The 17,644-nt window shown below is 41.2% G+C and overlaps 1 protein-coding gene across 2 annotated transcripts in view; it reads left to right on the top strand.

The window, feature by feature from the left end:
- LOC117558752 (nucleolar protein 4-like) overlaps positions 1-17,644 on the top strand; it is a 153,870-nt gene that overhangs the window by 16,960 nt on the left and 119,266 nt on the right. For both annotated transcript variants that reach the window (XM_034235136.1, XM_034235135.1), the window contains exons 2-3: positions 8,205-8,357; positions 10,736-10,847. In XM_034235136.1, the coding sequence (XP_034091027.1) occupies positions 8,205-8,357; positions 10,736-10,847 (265 nt within the window). The remainder of the gene's footprint in view (positions 1-8,204; positions 8,358-10,735; positions 10,848-17,644) is intronic.

Here is a 17,644-nt window from a genome sequence, read left to right as displayed (position 1 = left end):
GTGTGTGTGTGTTGTGTGTGTGTGTGTGTGTGTGTGTGTGTGTGTGTGTGTGTGTGTGTCCTGGAGCTGTGTTGCACCGTGCCCTGGCCTCCTGTGACTTGCAGGCAGAGGGAAAGGGCACCGCTTGCCTGGCACGCTGTTAACACACATCAGAGTAAAGAAACAACCGTATCATGTTCGAGGTCCTGGGTCACAGTGGGAAAATAAAACACTGAATGCTGGGATCATATGATGCTTATTATTCATTTTTTATTTCAATACAAAGATAGACGGCATCAACAAAACATATTTGCTGACAATATCAATACCATTTTAAGCACACGCTAGAATCAGATTATTTTCACTGCTTTACCTTCCAATGAGACGGCCTTTAACAGGGAGCCTTGTATTGCCTCAGCCATTACATTTTTCAACCATTTCTGTGTCTTGCTGTGAAGATGCCAATTATCACTGCGAGAGAGGAGCTGTGCGCACCTTTTGTGAACCTGTTTGCACTGGGTATCACCTCTCAGGAGCTGATTGGTCGTAGGAGGAATATTTTTGAACAGGCTATAATTGAACATCACTCAAAGGTAATGCGGCAATATATAGGTTTCTTTTTATTGTACATGACAATACTTAATTGTTCAATATTAAGTATAAGGTCTCTATCAAATTAACTAACAAACATTATTTAAGTGGGGTTATTAAATGAATGAAGCAGCAATTCACATGGAATTTCTTCTTCTTTGTTATATTGCCATTCAGATGTTTTTGTTGAGCGACTTAACTTTGTCCCCCACACTTTTACAAACAACAAAACCTACACTCTCGTAAGCAACCGATTATTATATATTTACTTTATAAAAAAACTCTTTGTATAGTTATAGTTTGTGTTGCCTTTAATCATTCAAGATGAGTAAGAGGGGGTTTTCCGGCAACCCACCTCCAACCATGTCTCCATCAACCTTATCTCTCATGTTCCCTTGCTTTGTCTCCTCTGAGGGGGGTCTCCTCTCTCCTCTGTCCTACTCCCACCAACAGCCACTAACAACCCTACTGTCTGTACTTTCTTTTCCTCCTCCTCTCTGCCTGGCAGTTGTGATGGCATCAGGGGCGAACATTAGAAACATCCCCTCTGTGATAAGCTGCAGCTGGTTACCATGGCAACACCTATTACAGTACCTGCGTCCCGTGACAGGGAGGAGGGTGGGGAGAGAAACATAGAAAGAGAGAGAGAGAGGGAGGTAATGGGTCAAAAATGTGTTCTGATTGTGTGAATGTAGGGATGTGAAAGAGTTTGTGTGTGTTCGGTGTGTGTGTCTTCAGTGTGTGTACTACATAAAGGCTTTAGTTCATTGACTCTGCATTAGATGCTCTACATCTGGTAAAGGCCGTGCTGGGAACATTGCTTCAGAATAATGATGGGACACACACACACACACACACACGCACTTTCCTCCATCTGCTGCCCATACCTACGCTCACTAACAACCCCAACCCCCCACGATCCAAACCGCTTACACTTACACACACCTGTTACCTGGGCCACACACACACACACACACACACACACACACACACACACACACACACACACACACACACACACACACACACAGTTAGACAGGCGTCCCGCTCCCTGATAGCTGGATATTTAACACAGTTCACACACATAACAGGTTGTGACGTGGAAATGAAAAATCCTAGAGGCAGTCGTGAACTCCCGGTGTCTGCACACACTCTAATATCAGCTCTGCGTCTACATATGGATGAGATACAGTTAATTTAGCCAGCTTTTCACATTGAGTATTTTTGCGAGTCCTGTCTGAAATGTCTTTGGGAGTTTTTATCAAATCTAATCAACTTCCTTCTGTTTCCTTTTGTGGAATTTTTTGTTGACTCAAGTCTTGGCATCTAAGTGGCCCCGTCCACACGGAGACGATATCAGTTGAATCCGCTAACAGTCTCTATCGTATAGACGGTTCGTCCACACGAGGCCGAAACGGAGCCGCGGATTCGGAGCACGAATCCGATACACTTTGATAACGGCTCCCAAAGTGGGTAGGTCTGAGGACGAAACGCTCCATGTGTACGCCCTATACGATAATTTCCTGAAAACGATGACGCCATAGCCCCGCCTCTCCCCACCTTTCCTGCTCACCCCCGTGTCACTGCTGATGCGTTTCGCCAATAACAACAACAATGGCGGATCACAGGGTTGCGTTCGTGCTTGATACAGATTTTAATGCAAAATCTACAGCTCCTCTACCACAACCATCAGCAACAATAATAATAATAATCATCATCGGTCTTATTCGCTGCTTTTGGTGTATTTTGTGGCGGAAGTACAGCGCCACTTACAGGCCCGGCATATGTACTACAGCGTCTCCAGCGTTTTCGTCTCCGTGTATCAATGTATGTTTTCCTTATACTTTGTATTTCATCGCCAACGTTATTCTTATTTTGGCCTAGAAATCCTGGGCCACCTGTCTCACAAAATTAACACAGTAAGATCCAATGTTGGCGTATTTATCCAAGGTTTTTACTTATTTGTTTTACCTTTGAAATAAAAACAACACTACTACCTCCAAAATGACCATGAAGTTATTTGTATAACATTTATTTCTCTGTTGGCACTGTAGCTTCTCTGGACTGCTGCAAGCAAAGATTTGATCAAAGTACATGTGCAGTACACAAGCTTTTACCTCCTAATTGTACTGCAGACTATTTTATTTTCAGTAACCATGAACTCTGGTCTGTGTGTGAGCGTGCGTGTGTGTGTGTGAGAGCGTGTGTGTGTGTGTGTGTGTGTGTGTCACTAGTGACACGGTTATTGTTAGAAGCCCTTCAACACACAACATGTTGCAGAAAATATGATGCAGACACACATATATATTATTTCACATGTAGAAACACACACACACACACACACACACACACACACACACACACACACACACACACACACCCCTCAGCTTTCATTGGTTACCATGGCAGTGCGTTATTGTGTGCTACTTGTTTGCAGCTGGAAAAGTGTGTGTGTGTTGTTTGCTACTGACACATATTTAGTTGTCTAGGCATAAGAAGCCCCCCCCTTTCTCTTTCCTCCATCTCTTTCTCCCCCGCTTAGTTTTCTCCCCTGTCTATCCTCTCTATCTCTCTGTTTCTTTACCTAAAAAACAAAATACACACTCAGGGTTCGCGCGGGGTCTTACATTTGATAATCAGAATTCAAGGCCTTAAAAAGTCTTAAATATGATCAAAAAAATAAGAAAGGTCTTAAATATGATTTAGAAGGTCTTAAAAATGATCGGATTTCAAAGGTACTGTACTTCTGTGTTGCGATCGCGTGGAAATGTGTTTTGGGGGAAATGTCCGGGCTGCAAAGTAACCAGTACGGTAATAGCCTTTCAGTTCCCCCAAACATCAATTTGTATTGAAATAAATCAACATGGAACCAGTAATCACTAACTTTGTTTCTACTTACAAATAAATATGGGGAAGTGTAAGTTCAACCGTATTTGGTAGAAAAACATCGAATGTAGTGCTTGGTTGAAACCAGTGGAGGGGAACGTGTTTGAAGCAGCTCCCGCAACAAGATCGGGGGACCTCCGGGTGACGTTTGGGTCTACGTCAACCCTAAAAGCGGAGGTGCTGTGGACGCCGTAAATACCGTAGCTAAACAACAATCATACAACAGCATGAAGGCAGCAGAGCTCAGAATATAGCTCTTGTCACACACACACACACACACACACACACACACACACACACACACACACACACACACACACACACACACACACACACACACACACACACACACACACACACACACACACACACACACACACACACACACACACACACACACACAGTTAGACAGGCGTCCCGCTCCCTGATAGCTGGATATTTAACACAGTTCACACACATAACAGGTTGTGACGTGGAAATGAAAAATCCTAGAGGCAGTCGTGAACTCCCGGTGTCTGCACACACTCTAATATCAGCTCTGCGTCTACATATGGATGAGATACAGTTAATTTAGCCAGCTTTTCACATTGAGTATTTTTGCGAGTCCTGTCTGAAATGTCTTTGGGAGTTTTTATCAAATCTAATCAACTTCCTTCTGTTTCCTTTTGTGGAATTTTTTGTTGACTCAAGTCTTGGCATCTAAGTGGCCCCGTCCACACGGAGACGATATCAGTTGAATCCGCTAACAGTCTCTATCGTATAGACGGTTCGTCCACATGAGGCCGAAACGGAGCCGCGGATTCGGAGCACGAATCCGATACACTTTGATAACGGCTCCCAAAGTCGGTAGGTCTGAGGACGAAACGCTCCGTGTGTACGCCCTATACGCCTCTCCCCACCTTTCCTGCTCACCCCCGTGTCACTGCTGATGCGTTTCGCCAATAACAACAACAATGGCGGATCACAGGGTTGCGTTCGTGCTTGATACAGATTTTAATGCAAAATCTACAGCTCCTCTACCACAACCATCAGCAACAATAATAATATAATATAATAATAATAATCATCATCGGTCTTATTCGCTGCTTTTGGTGTATTTTGTGGCGGAAGTACAGCGCCACTTACAGGCCCGGCATATGTACTACAGCGTCTCCAGCGTTTTCGTCTTCGTGTATCAATGTATGTTTTCCTTATACTTTGTATTTCATCGCCAACGTTATTCTTATTTTGGTCTAGAAATCCTGGGCCACCTGTCTCACAAAATTAACACAGTAAGATCCAATGTTGGCGTATTTATCCAAGGTTTTTACTTATTTGTTTTACCTTTGAAATAAAAACAACACTACTACCTCCAAAATGACCATGAAGTTATTTGTATAACATTTATTTCTCTGTTGGCACTGTAGCTTCTCTGGACTGCTGCAAGCAAAGATTTGATCAAAGTACATGTGCAGTACACAAGCTTTTACCTCCTAATTGTACTGCAGACTATTTTATTTTCAGTAACCATGAACTCTGGTCTGTGTGTGAGCGTGCGTGTGTGTGTGAGAGCGTGTGTGTGTGAGTGTGTGTGTGTGTGTGTGTCACTAGTGACACGGTTATTGTTAGAAGCCCTTCAACACACAACATGTTGCAGAAAATATGATGCAGACACACATATATATTATTTCATATGTAGAAACACACACACACACACACACACACACACACACACACACACACACACACACACACCCCTCAGCTTTCATTGGTTACCATGGCAGTGCGTTATTGTGTGCTACTTGTTTGCAGCTGGAAAAGTGTGTGTGTGTTGTTTGCTACTGACACATATTTAGTTGTCTAGGCAGGTATAAGAAGCCCCCCCCCCCCTTTCTCTTTCCTCCATCTCTTTCTCCCCCGCTTAGTTTTCTCCCCTGTCTATCCTCTCTATCTCTCTGTTTCTTTACCTAAAAAACAAAATACACACTCAGGGTTCGCGCGGGGTCTTACATTTGATAATCAGAATTCAAGGCCTTAAAAAGTCTTAAATATGATCAAAAAAATAAGAAAGGTCTTAAATATGATTTAGAAGGTCTTAAAAATGATCGGATTTCAAAGGTACTGTACTTCTGTGTTGCGATCGCGTGGAAATGTGTTTTGGGGGAAATGTCCGGGCTGCAAAGTAACCAGTACGGTAATAGCCTTTCAGTTCCCCCAAACAACAATTTGTATTGAACTAAATCAACATGGAACCAGTAATCACTAACTTTGTTTCTACTTACAAATAAATATGGGGAAGTGTAAGTTCAACCGTATTTGGTAGAAAAACATCGAATGTAGTGCTTGGTTGAAACCAGTGGAGGGGAACGTGTTTGAAGCAGCTCCCGCAACAACATCGGGGGACCTCCGGGTGACATTTGGGTCTACGTCAACCCTAAAAGCGGAGGTGCTGTGGACGCCGTAAATACCGTAGCTAAACAACAATCATACAACAGCATGAAGGCAGCAGAGCTCAGAATATAGCTCTTGTCACACACACACACACACACACACACACACACACACACACACACACACACACACACACACACACACACACACACACACACACACACACACACACACACACACACACACACCATGTATACATCATTTCAGGGGACATTACATTGACTTACATGCATTTCCTAGAGACTTATCCTAATCTTAACCATAACCAACACATGCCTAACCCTTACCCTTAACCTTACCCTAACCCTAACCCTAATCCTAAACCTAACCAAGTCTTCACCCTAAAATTAGTGATTCTCCTCAAGGGGACCTCCAATTTGTCCCCATAAGGGAGGTGAGTCCCCACATGTGACTGTGTAAACAGATTTAGGTCCCCACAAGTATAGTAATGCTAGGCCACACACACACACACACACACACACACACACACACACACACACACACACACACACACACACACACACACACACACACACACACACACACACACACACACACACACACACACACTTACTTTTTGTCTAACACGCTAACACAGTTCTGTGTACTGTTATGCTGTTATGTTCAGTCATCGTTCTTATGTTGAACATGAATACATTTACTTTGTAATTAATTATGGGACGTATTTCTTCTTTCATAGCAATTTTCCTTCATACTTTCTTGCCGTGGAATAGGTCTTATTCTATCAAAGTGGTCTTAAAAAGGTCTTAAAAAGTCTTAAATTTGAGTTGGTGAAACCTGCAGGAACCCTTTTTCCCACCCTTCTGAGTCCTTAATTCCACCGAGGTACATCTCCCACTCCCACTGCCTTGTGGGAAAAAGGGTGGTTCCTGTCCAGACTTCCTGGTATTCCCATGTTTGTGAGAGGCAGAGAGGGAGAGCGCTCCGTCCTCTGGGATCTGTAGTTAACATGCAGCAGGTGTAGGAGTCTTTGTCTAATTCAGGCCTGCTCAGTCATTTAAGTATAATTATAAATCATACATTTATTTCACACCATTACACATCAGAGGAAATTAGCATGTTGTAAACGTTTCATTCCACTTTAAATATCTACAGCAGCTAAACACCTGGCAGTATGTGTGTGTTAAGGCTGCTTTATGGTATTCATTTAACTCCTTAAATGTTCATATTTTACATGCTGACAACAAATACACATTTTAAACCTATAAAACAATACAAAAGTTATAATATAATGCAAACAACCTTTACAATAACCAATACGGCTGCACTTATTTTTGGGGAAGCGAAGAGTAAATGTTCAAATGTGCACTGACACCAGACACATTACTTTATCAGTATGTGAAAACAGCTTCAGATGCATCATTGTAATGGCTGTAATATTTTGACTCTATCTACGCCAAAACCTGTATTGCATTGTTTGGGAACAAGGCTCACAGCCCGAGCATCACTCATTGGTTGTGACGGAAGCTGTCAGGCCTCCCATTGGAGAATATATCCTATATATTAAGAGCTAGACAGCATGTATTTGAGATTGTATGGAGGCCCTTCATTGATGTTAAGGATCTAAATGTATGTAATGTTCAAGAGGATCAATAGATGCATTGCAGTTCCCGAGATTATGTAATGTGTCTTTTCTTTTCTGCGTTAAGTTTTTCAAAATATTGCCTTGTATTATACAGATGCTTTTTATTTTGCAGATTATTTTTGTATTGTTAAGTAAAAATGATAACACATTGTTGTAAAAGAAAAACAATGTGGGCTACATGACTGAAACAACCTTTTAAAAACATATTTCTTATTTATTTGTTCCTGCACTAGACAGAAGGAATACTTTCTGGGCTGTGATTAATCAATTCTGATAATCAAACTTTAGAAACATGGTGGATTTTCTATGGCGTTATCTAATCTATCAAGAAAAGTTTCTAAAGCAAGCTAAGGAGGACATTTGCTATACTTTTTTATGTCTTTAACACCTATTTTAAATTTGAGTTTGAGAGGTTTGGGAGTTTCTAGATGCAACAAGTCATACAATCTTAACTCTCCCCATGTCTTAAATCATGTTTCTGTCAGGATGGATTGATTCTTAGAAGCAGATTTAAACACTTTGTGAGATACTTCTGGTCGCATTTGGACGATCTTTTTCCTGTCACTTGTAGTCGTTCCTGGTTTGATTCTGGTTGAAAATCTTTGTTGCACTCAACTCTGTCCTCCTCTATCGTTATTGTCATTGTTGTGAATTGTAAAACACAAGCAGACAAACTTGAGGAAATTCAAAGTGTCTCTCCCTGTGTTTCCAGTGTGTGGACGGAGTGTCCGGGGTGGACTCGTCCCTGAAGCGTGTGGCGGTGGTGGAAGATTTCTTCGACATCATCTATGCCATGCACGTGGAGATGAGCACGGACCCCGGCAAAGCCCCGAAACATGCCGGCCAGAAGAAGACCTACAAAGCTGTAAGAATCCTGTCATGCTAGCATTCATACTACATGTTTAAAATACCAGAAAGTCATATGTTTATTGTAAACACATGTGCAATATCTGATTCTTCTTGGTGTTTGTGTCTGTTTTCTTTTGTTCTTTTGTTAGTGATTGCCTCTCTTTCTTTCAGTGTCACGCCTCTGTCTCCTCTGTCTCACGGCATCCTCTCCCCTGCTGAGTGTGTTCTCTCTTTCATAACTTGTGTTGCTCAACACACGCTGTCCTCCCTTTATCTCTCTTCCTCTTCTTCTGCTCTTCATTCCTCTTTTAGAGTCCATTGTAAAAAAGAGAGAAAAGAAACAGACCGCCTGGTTTCAGTATTTGATCAGATGGATTTCAGTCTGAATTTCTGTGAAACTAAACTAGCAACCACAGCCAGTCAATTTCTACTTAGGGAGTTTTGATCATGTTAAATAGCGGGAGCCAGGCTATTTTAGAGCTGGGTTAGTAGATTAATCCAATCTTCACAAAAATAATTATTTCCAAGTTATTTGTTAGACATAATTAATTTCCAGCTTCTTTTTTCTGGGAATTTATCTGCATTTCTATATATTGCGTGAGAATAAACTGAATTCAGGAGGTTCAAGAGAAAAAAGCAAATGAAACAATTAATTGTTAAAATAATTGATAGATTCATTGGTATTGAAAATAATTGTTAGCTGCTGCCTGAGATACAACATAACGATTTGCCCTAATGACTGAAAGAAACCCCTGTTCTTGCAGTTGTATTTAAAATATCAATATCAGGGAGAACAAAATGGTAAATGAAATTCACACTGCTATTTTATAGGTCACTGAATGCATCTGACAGAGAGTGAAAGTGGCCTACTCTCATTATCAGCAGGACTATTTTTTCCATTCCCATTATTTTCCTTTTTTCTTTGTCAATTTATTTTCCACCAATCCTTTTGTTTCATCTTACTGTCACTGATGGGACTTCAACAACCTTTAACATGGACTTTACCTTACACCTAATGTAATATAACCTTAAACCAAAAAAGAAAAGAGTTGTAAACATGTGGAGACATTTTGCTAGTGATCAGGGCAGATGTAGAAATTGATTTTATTGTTTAATCTTTGGTAAGGTTATGAGTTTTGGAATAGGCTGAAATTAATCCACCTGTGCTGTTGGAGTTGAAAAGAGCATCCTGTGCTGTTCATCTGATGACACTGCCCTCTTCTGGTTAAACGGGGGAAGTGCAGCTTCAACAGATTTATCTCCCTGCAGAGGGAAGCTGTCACAACTGTCTGTCAGCCAGCTTTCATTGTTCTCATGTTTCACTTTGCTCACATTACTTTTCCTCCTTTTTTTATTTTTTAGAGATATTTACATCTTCTTTCTTTTTGTTTGAAAAAGATAGATAAAATAGAATAAAACAGATGAGGATTGATCTGTCAGATTGTCCTCTGTGTCCATCTCCTCTGCTCTATATACAGCACATAGTATCCTTAAAGCCAGGAGCTAGCTTTCCATGCCACATAGCTGCAGGTCTGAGTGCCACTGAGGGCTGTGAGTGACATTTGCCTTTGCTTTACCCCCTCCTTCACCCTTCACACACACACACACACACACACACACACACACACACACACACACACACACACACACACACACACACACACACACACACCACACACACACACACACACACACACACACACACACACACACACACACACACACACACACACACACACACACACACACACACACACACGGGTGCTGCACAGCAACCCCCACCCACCCACGCTGGCGATTTTCCACCCTTCCTCCTCTCCTCTTTTGTGTCTTTGTGCCTCTCTTCCCGAATAAATGTTTGATTTATGCATACGCACATTCAAACACACCCACTAATTCATAGATGCATATGATCAACAATACAGAGTGCAGTCACATCCAAAAAATCCATCTTTAAACGCTTTGAGACAAGTAATGGCTTGACAGGTAATGGCAGCCTGTCATGTCATTCTGGCCCTTTTTTGATGACAACAATATATGAATGATAAAGATTCATAACTTACATTTTTTTGTGGTTTAATAATATATATTTATATTTAAATATTTGGTGTAAACATTTTAGATCTTAGTGTCAGTCCCGCAGACTAAAGTGTTTTTTGTTCATAGTATTTTGGTATGGATATTTCAGGTTTGATTTGGTTTCAGTATGCATCGTTAAATAAGTCAAATTAAAACTTCCTTTCTTGCTCTCACTCAGTCCATGCCCGCGCTACTTAGGGCTGTTAAAGGGTCATTATCGGAAACGTAAGAAATTACAAACTTAAAACCTGCATTTATAAAACTGTCAACACAGCAATGTATAAACCGGAGTTTACAAACCCGTCTCTCCCTCAGATAGCCGAGACGTACGCCTTCCTGCCCAGAGAGGCGGTGACTCACTTCCTGATGAGCTGTGGAGAGTGTCAGAAGAGGATGCACATCAGCACCGCAGGACAGGACTACAAAGGTACACACACACGCACGCAACGCACGCGCGCACACACACACACAGAACACACACACACACACACACACACACACACATACACACACACACACACACACACACACACACACACACACACACACACACACACACACACACACACACACACACACACACACACACACACACACACACACACACACACACACACAGGCTGCTGCAAACGTCACAGTGTGTAAGTCGTCTCTGCTCAGTTTGAGCCTGAGGAGACTTCTTACGCCGCACAAATGGCAAACATCTCCCTGCCAGAGGGATAGTTCTCAATATGATCATTTTATTTTTTAGGCATGGAGCAGTTTTTTAACCCTCTACCAATCGTTTGAGTTTCCGAAAAAGTGTTATTTATATTGCCCTCAGAACTTTTTTTCTAGATGTAGTGATACAACGGAACGGGATCTCTTTATACAGTAAATGTCCAAACTCTCAGTTTAGCTAACATAGAGTGAACTACTAAAAGTTTATCCTGCAGTATAGGAAGTAGTGACTGAGGGGCTGATTTTGACAACCACTACCTTGAATGAATATAAAGAGGGAAAGCCATTGATTTTAGACATCATTACTGTACCTATTAACGTTTTGAGAGAGAAGTTGTATAAAGCCTTTTGTGGGCATCAAAGTGAGGCTATAGGCTATCATGAGATCTGGAGTTAGAAAGTGTCTCTTTTCTGCTGGGGACTAGAAGCCACCTCAAAAAAACCTTTCAGGGAGTTGAGTTGCATTCTGGGTGACATTTGCCACTTTTTTACATACAATTTTGATAATTTTGCGTTGCTTGTTTTCTTCTTTGAGTACACAATAACCTTTTAGTTCTATCTAATGCTACTTCATTTCAGTGGCGGCTCCAGGGGGGCGCTAGGGGCGCTAACCACCCAGGATAGCCATAGCACCCCCTAAGCACCCCCAAGAAATGTATGTCTTTTTTTTTAGGTGTGAAATTCATAATTTGAAAAAGGATTGATTCGAAAATAATATGCTACAGTACAAGTAGCCTACTTCTGGGTCTCTGCGTTTCATTCAAGCTCTGCTCTGTGTGTATGTGGCACGAGCCATTTTGTGTGCGTGCGGGAGCGAGCAGAGAGAGAGAGAGCGCGCACCGGTACCGGAGATCGTTGTGGTTAGCATCTGGTGCTAGCTACGCTAACGGATATAAGGAGCTTTTTCAACAACAAGGTGGAGGGAGAATTCTCTCCTGTCAGACTGAGAGTCTCAGATAACCTCAGCTCAGGTGAAGTAAAGGACTCTCAGTGTTTACATAGCTAACTTTAAGTTATCTCAGTGGGTCTCAAAACGATTTGGTCACGATTAATGTAAACAAGTATTTCTGAGGTACACGTTTATATGATCATTATAGGTATAAAGAAATAAGAGCATAAATGAAAAACAGGTATGAAATACTACATGACAGTAATTTGTACAGAGTGATTTGTAAAATATCCATAAAGAAATAGAAAATCGGTTTACAGTTCTGTTTCATATCTGAGATGTGCACCAGTTTGATGCTTTTCATTTCAATATTTAAAAAAAATCTTCCCGGGGGAGCATGCCCCCGGAGCCCCCTAGAGGATGTTAGGTCCACTCCCCACTTAGCACTTTAACCCTGCTTACACCTATATGCCGTGAGCTGATTATCGAGCCTTCATTGTAGCAGTCACAGGTACACTGTGTATGCGTGTGGGGAGTGTTGCAGTAGAAGATTCAACTGTAGCGCCCGGGACATTAATGGGAAACCCTAAATGTTTGAGCACCCTCTATGAAACGTTAAGCTACCCCACAGCACCCCCAAAAGAAAATCTCTGGCGCCGCCTCATTTCAGTAAGGAGCGAAAATAATCTCTATTATTGTAAAATTGAATAGTTAAAGTAGACATGAGTAGATAAAGGATAACAAATGTCAACGCTGTTTAAACGGGTACATTTAGTTAGTGTAATTTATTGTAATATTATGCTCGTTTTTTCCACATTCACTTAAATGAATTATAATGCGCTGTATTGGCATGAAATTGAAATCCATTACTAGCGAAGGAAAGTATAAATCCCCTCTCCCTGCGCTGTTTTTCTTTCTCTGCATTCGAGTTTTGAAGGCTCAAAGGAATCAGCCCGTCTCTCACTCTTCCTCTGCTTTCTGCTCGTTCTCTTTGTCATCACTCATTTGCCTTCTTTCTCCACAATGTCTTTCAATTAGAGTCCGTCTCCCCCTCTTTCATCCTTCCCCTCGCCTTTCTCTCTCACATATATGCCCTCTCTCCCCTTGGAAAAATCATCAACACATCCTATATCTGAAAAGAAAAGACACACAAATAAAATCAGGCAGTTTAAACAACAATCAGGGAGAAGTTTTCTAAAATTGACAATAATAATGAGTGGCATAATCTTTAACTTTTTGCACTTTATTGAAATGAATAGTGATTGTTTTACCCAGATTTATATTTCCTTTGAGGATGTAAAAGCCTGGAAGAGGTAGCTATGGATGTTCATGGAGAATATTTGAATTATAGAATAAACATGTTTTGTAACTCTTTTAAAGCAGAAAATATGCTTTGTTTCTCTTTGAGATGAAAGGCATTTTGTTAGCACCGCCTTCCTCGTGCTCAGTTGGCTGAGTTCCTGCCGCCACAGCTGTCAATCACCAGGATCTGAACACGGAGACAATTAAAGATAAAACTAATGGGCGCTGCGTTTAGATGTTTAGCCTCACTGGGTTTTCTTTTTCCCGCCTTTCCTCCATTCCAACAAAAGCGGATCAACATCACTCAAAATGAAATTGAATATAAAATGGGAGATGTAAAGGAGGCATACGCATCTGATGAGCAGACGTGGAAAATACGCTCTATTTGTAGTTCCCTGTGAATGTGTAAATAGTGGCAGAGCTGCCTATTATGATTTTCTCCTGTCAAGAAATGGTTACACACACTCCACGTATAAGTGTGGTAGCTAAAGAAGCCAAATAATTCTTAATAACAGTTTTAGATATTGTAATTGGATCTTACATTGTATTCCAATTGACATTAAATAAGTCTTTAAAATCTAATCTAATCTAAAACTATAAGATCATAACTTGAGGACATTAATCTTCAATTAGGCAGACCATTAAACAGACTTTAATGTGTACAATCGGAGTACTTCCCCTTTAAAAGATGGGGTCCCATTGTCAATAATTCTTGGAATTCAAATTTAAGAGGTAATTTTCACAGTCCTCATTTTGCGCAGAATTACATTTCAAAGCCGAATGATCCAAACCAAGAAGGGCACGTCCAAATCAATCGTCTTGCAGCATTTATCTAAAAAAATGTTCCTTTCAGTTTGTCTATCCCTCTGCTGCAGTCAGCGAGGCAACCAGGGAAACACAACCCTGCAGAGACCTTCTGTTATAGCAGCATCAGCTAAGGAATGAGAATGAATGTGTTGTTAACAGCAGGAATAATAACTGGTAAAATGTACATAAAGCATGTGAGTATTGTTTCGAACTTCAGAAGAAGGTGAATTCATCCTTTAAGAGCTTCCAGGCTTTAGACTTTTACACACATATTTTGTAATAACGGGAACATGAAATGAGGATCTACATAAAATAATTGTCAAAGTCTCAGTCTGGACGTTTTAGCTGCCAGCTGAAAGACAAGATGATTCATTTTACATTCTTCACCATCCGCTCCACTGTGCCAACCCCCCATTATATATTTTCTATTACTACTGGCACCCTGAAGGCCCCCTCCACATCTTTTTCCACCCCCTTCCCTCTCCCATGCCTCCCCCTCTGCCTGCCCATCCTTCCATCCCCCCTCCAGCTTGTCCATCCCTCCCTTTTCTCTCCTCCTTTCTCCTCTCTTCCAAGCTTCCCACCAACCATCCCCGCTTCTAGCTCTTCTTCTGTTCCCTCCTCCCATCATCTCCCCCCCCCCTCCACGCTGCTCCGGGTTTCCTGTCCCATCCCTGAAACCATCGCCTCCCCCATCCTCCTTTCTTTCTCCTCTACCCGTTCCCCATACCCTCCGTCCATCCTTCTCTTCCCACATCCCCCACCCACCCCTGGATGTTCCTCCTCGTCCCTCATTAAACAGAGGAGTCATTGGAATGTCCTGTCTCTCTCCTCAATTAGCCTAATTAATGGCTTTTAACAAAGAAAATGGCTCAGGAAACGAGCTCATTTGCCACAGAGTCGGGGGAGAGAGGGAGAAAGAACCGGCACTGTTGGGGGGGGGTGGGGGGCTAAGAAGAGAAACTGAGATGTGGAAAAAAAAGGGGGAAGAGAAAGGAGATTTGAAGAGAAAGCATGAGAGGGTAGTACTGACTCGGAAAAGTTGCTTTCAGTGACACAAATTGATTTTTTTTTTTGCAATTATTATCCATAACCAACTTCAGAAAAAAGAACTTGCTGCCGTAAATTACACAGTGACAGCTTTGTACACTTTTGTTTATGTAAGATTTAATGTGAATTAAAAAACACAATTTGATTTGCCTGTTTGCTTGGACAAGCTGATCATTGATCAGAAAAAAAAAAGGAAATTAAAATGGTAAAATAATGTTTAATTGGACAAAATATTAATAATTAAATTGAAAGATAAATAAAAGCAAACATTTAAACACAGACGCACATAGAGTAACAGCCATAGCGGTGATACTTGGGCTGTGTGTGTGTATACGTGTGGGTGTACATGTGTGTGTACATTTCGCCATCATTGGATAGCACTTGGAGAGAGACAGCAGCTAATTGCCTTCCTACCCTGTGGGGGTTCAACCTCTCCCTGACACACACACACACACACACACACACACACACACACACACACACACACACACACACACACACACACACACACACACACACACACACACACACACACACACACACACACACACACACACACACTGTGACTCCCACTAAAGTTCAGCTGTGAATTATTAAATGCAATTAATCAGTATGGACCAGGACCATGTTTAATTGACACAGGCAGCAGGCTCGCTGTGTGTGTCGGTGTTTGTGTGTGTAGGCATGTGTGCGGGTGTTAGTGTGTAGTGGAAGATATTATTAATGTAGAAAAATGAACACCTTTTTATTACAAAGTTGCCGCTAAACCAGTACAGTGTATCACATTCCTATAAGAGTGAACACTCCTCTGTTGATCTTTCAGGAACGTTTAAAAAAATAATAAAGTCTATTAAAAGTTAAGCGTCTCAGGACAGACAGTGTAGTGTCTATTACAAAAGTCCTTTGAGCCAAATTTGCGATCTTGGACTTTCATAAATAAATTTGACTTGAGCGTCTATTGCAGTAAACTAAATGGACTGAATTTATATAGTCTTCCAACCCATACCCCGTAAATGTCTTGCACTGACATGCATGGGCCTAGATCCAACCTTCTGATTGGTAGACGACCACACTACCTCACAGCAAACAGACCTGTCGCATTGTCAAAACCAACAGTCTACTTACTTATGGTTTTATTTGTGTGTCGTCGGGTATGGAATATTAACAAGTGAACAACAGGTTTCCAGAAAAAATAACTTCTTGTTGTTGTGTGAGCGCACCTACAGTACGCTTAGAGAACAGATACAAAAAATGAATTTTTAAAGAGGCTCTATATATATCTTGACCTTATGTTTGCCATTTCTTTAAAATTGCTCAACCTTACATTTTGGAGGCGTTGCTAACAACAGCTATCCAATCAACACCGCGGGCCTTTCTGATTTGTGAGGTTCAGTTTGGATTATTTATAAACTTCTTCATACACACTTGATGGGAACCTCCTATGTTCTTATACAATTACAGCCTTTTTAGTAGACCTTTCTTATCATATGGACATTTAAACCTGCATTTCATGCTCACTATTACATCCATTTACACAGCAAAAATATTCTAAAACGTTATTTTCTTTCTTTCATTGGTTTTACACATTTCAAACACCATCTCAGGTCTAAGATCATCTTTGTCCTGAGCGAGCAGGCGTGTTGCAGCTGTCACATAATTACTCAGTTATCACAGTGTGTCCTTCTCTGGAGAATACACACACACTCCCGTCCTCATACATGGCTATCAATCACCAATCAATGATGTCTATTCTGCTAAGCCGTATTGATCTGGTGGCCTGTATTGTCCATTTTGCGGACGCTCCAGACGCTAGACCCGTCCTTTAACAGGTCAGTTAGATAAATGACTAAAAAGGAGAGACGTGTGGGTGGAGATTGAGAGATAGTGTGGTGTGTTATGTGCTTTTATTTCCTGCTAAAGCAGAGAAAAAAGCTTTTGTCCTGAACATATTTGGACAAAGATAGACTCATATTTTTTGTTTATGTTACATCTCAACCTCTCTTCAACTTTATTTTTCCAGCCCAATAATACAATCACAAATTAGCCTCAAGGTGTTTTACAACATTTTCCAAAAATCTACAGGAAAAACTGGAAAGAGCAATTGAGGATGGATAATAACAATGTAGACAACATGTAGAGAAAGTACAGAGGACATGCCTGGAATAATAAAGTTAGCTATTTGCTTTTCAATGTAATCAATGAGGAAACGGCTAACTCAAAGTTAAATTGAGTTTTTCAGTTTGGATTTAAAGGCATCAGCAGGGTCAGCCTGCTGCTCTTTGTCTGAGCTGCTCTCCAGCTCTAGAGCGGCCTCTAGTGTCGGCTCGCTGGAAAGGCACGATGTGAGACTCAGCATTAACAGGTTTAGGAGGATAGCAACCAGCTGTCAGTTAGTAGAGGGGATAAGATTATACATTTAGTGTCCTCGTGAAACTTTAAAATATTACATTATAGCA

This window comes from Gymnodraco acuticeps, unplaced genomic scaffold (genome assembly GCF_902827175.1).
Source record: "Gymnodraco acuticeps unplaced genomic scaffold, fGymAcu1.1, whole genome shotgun sequence".
Lineage (NCBI taxonomy): Eukaryota > Metazoa > Chordata > Actinopteri > Perciformes > Bathydraconidae > Gymnodraco > Gymnodraco acuticeps.
The sequence above is the reverse complement of the archived record's forward strand: the minus strand, read 5'-3'. Positions and strand labels throughout refer to the sequence as shown.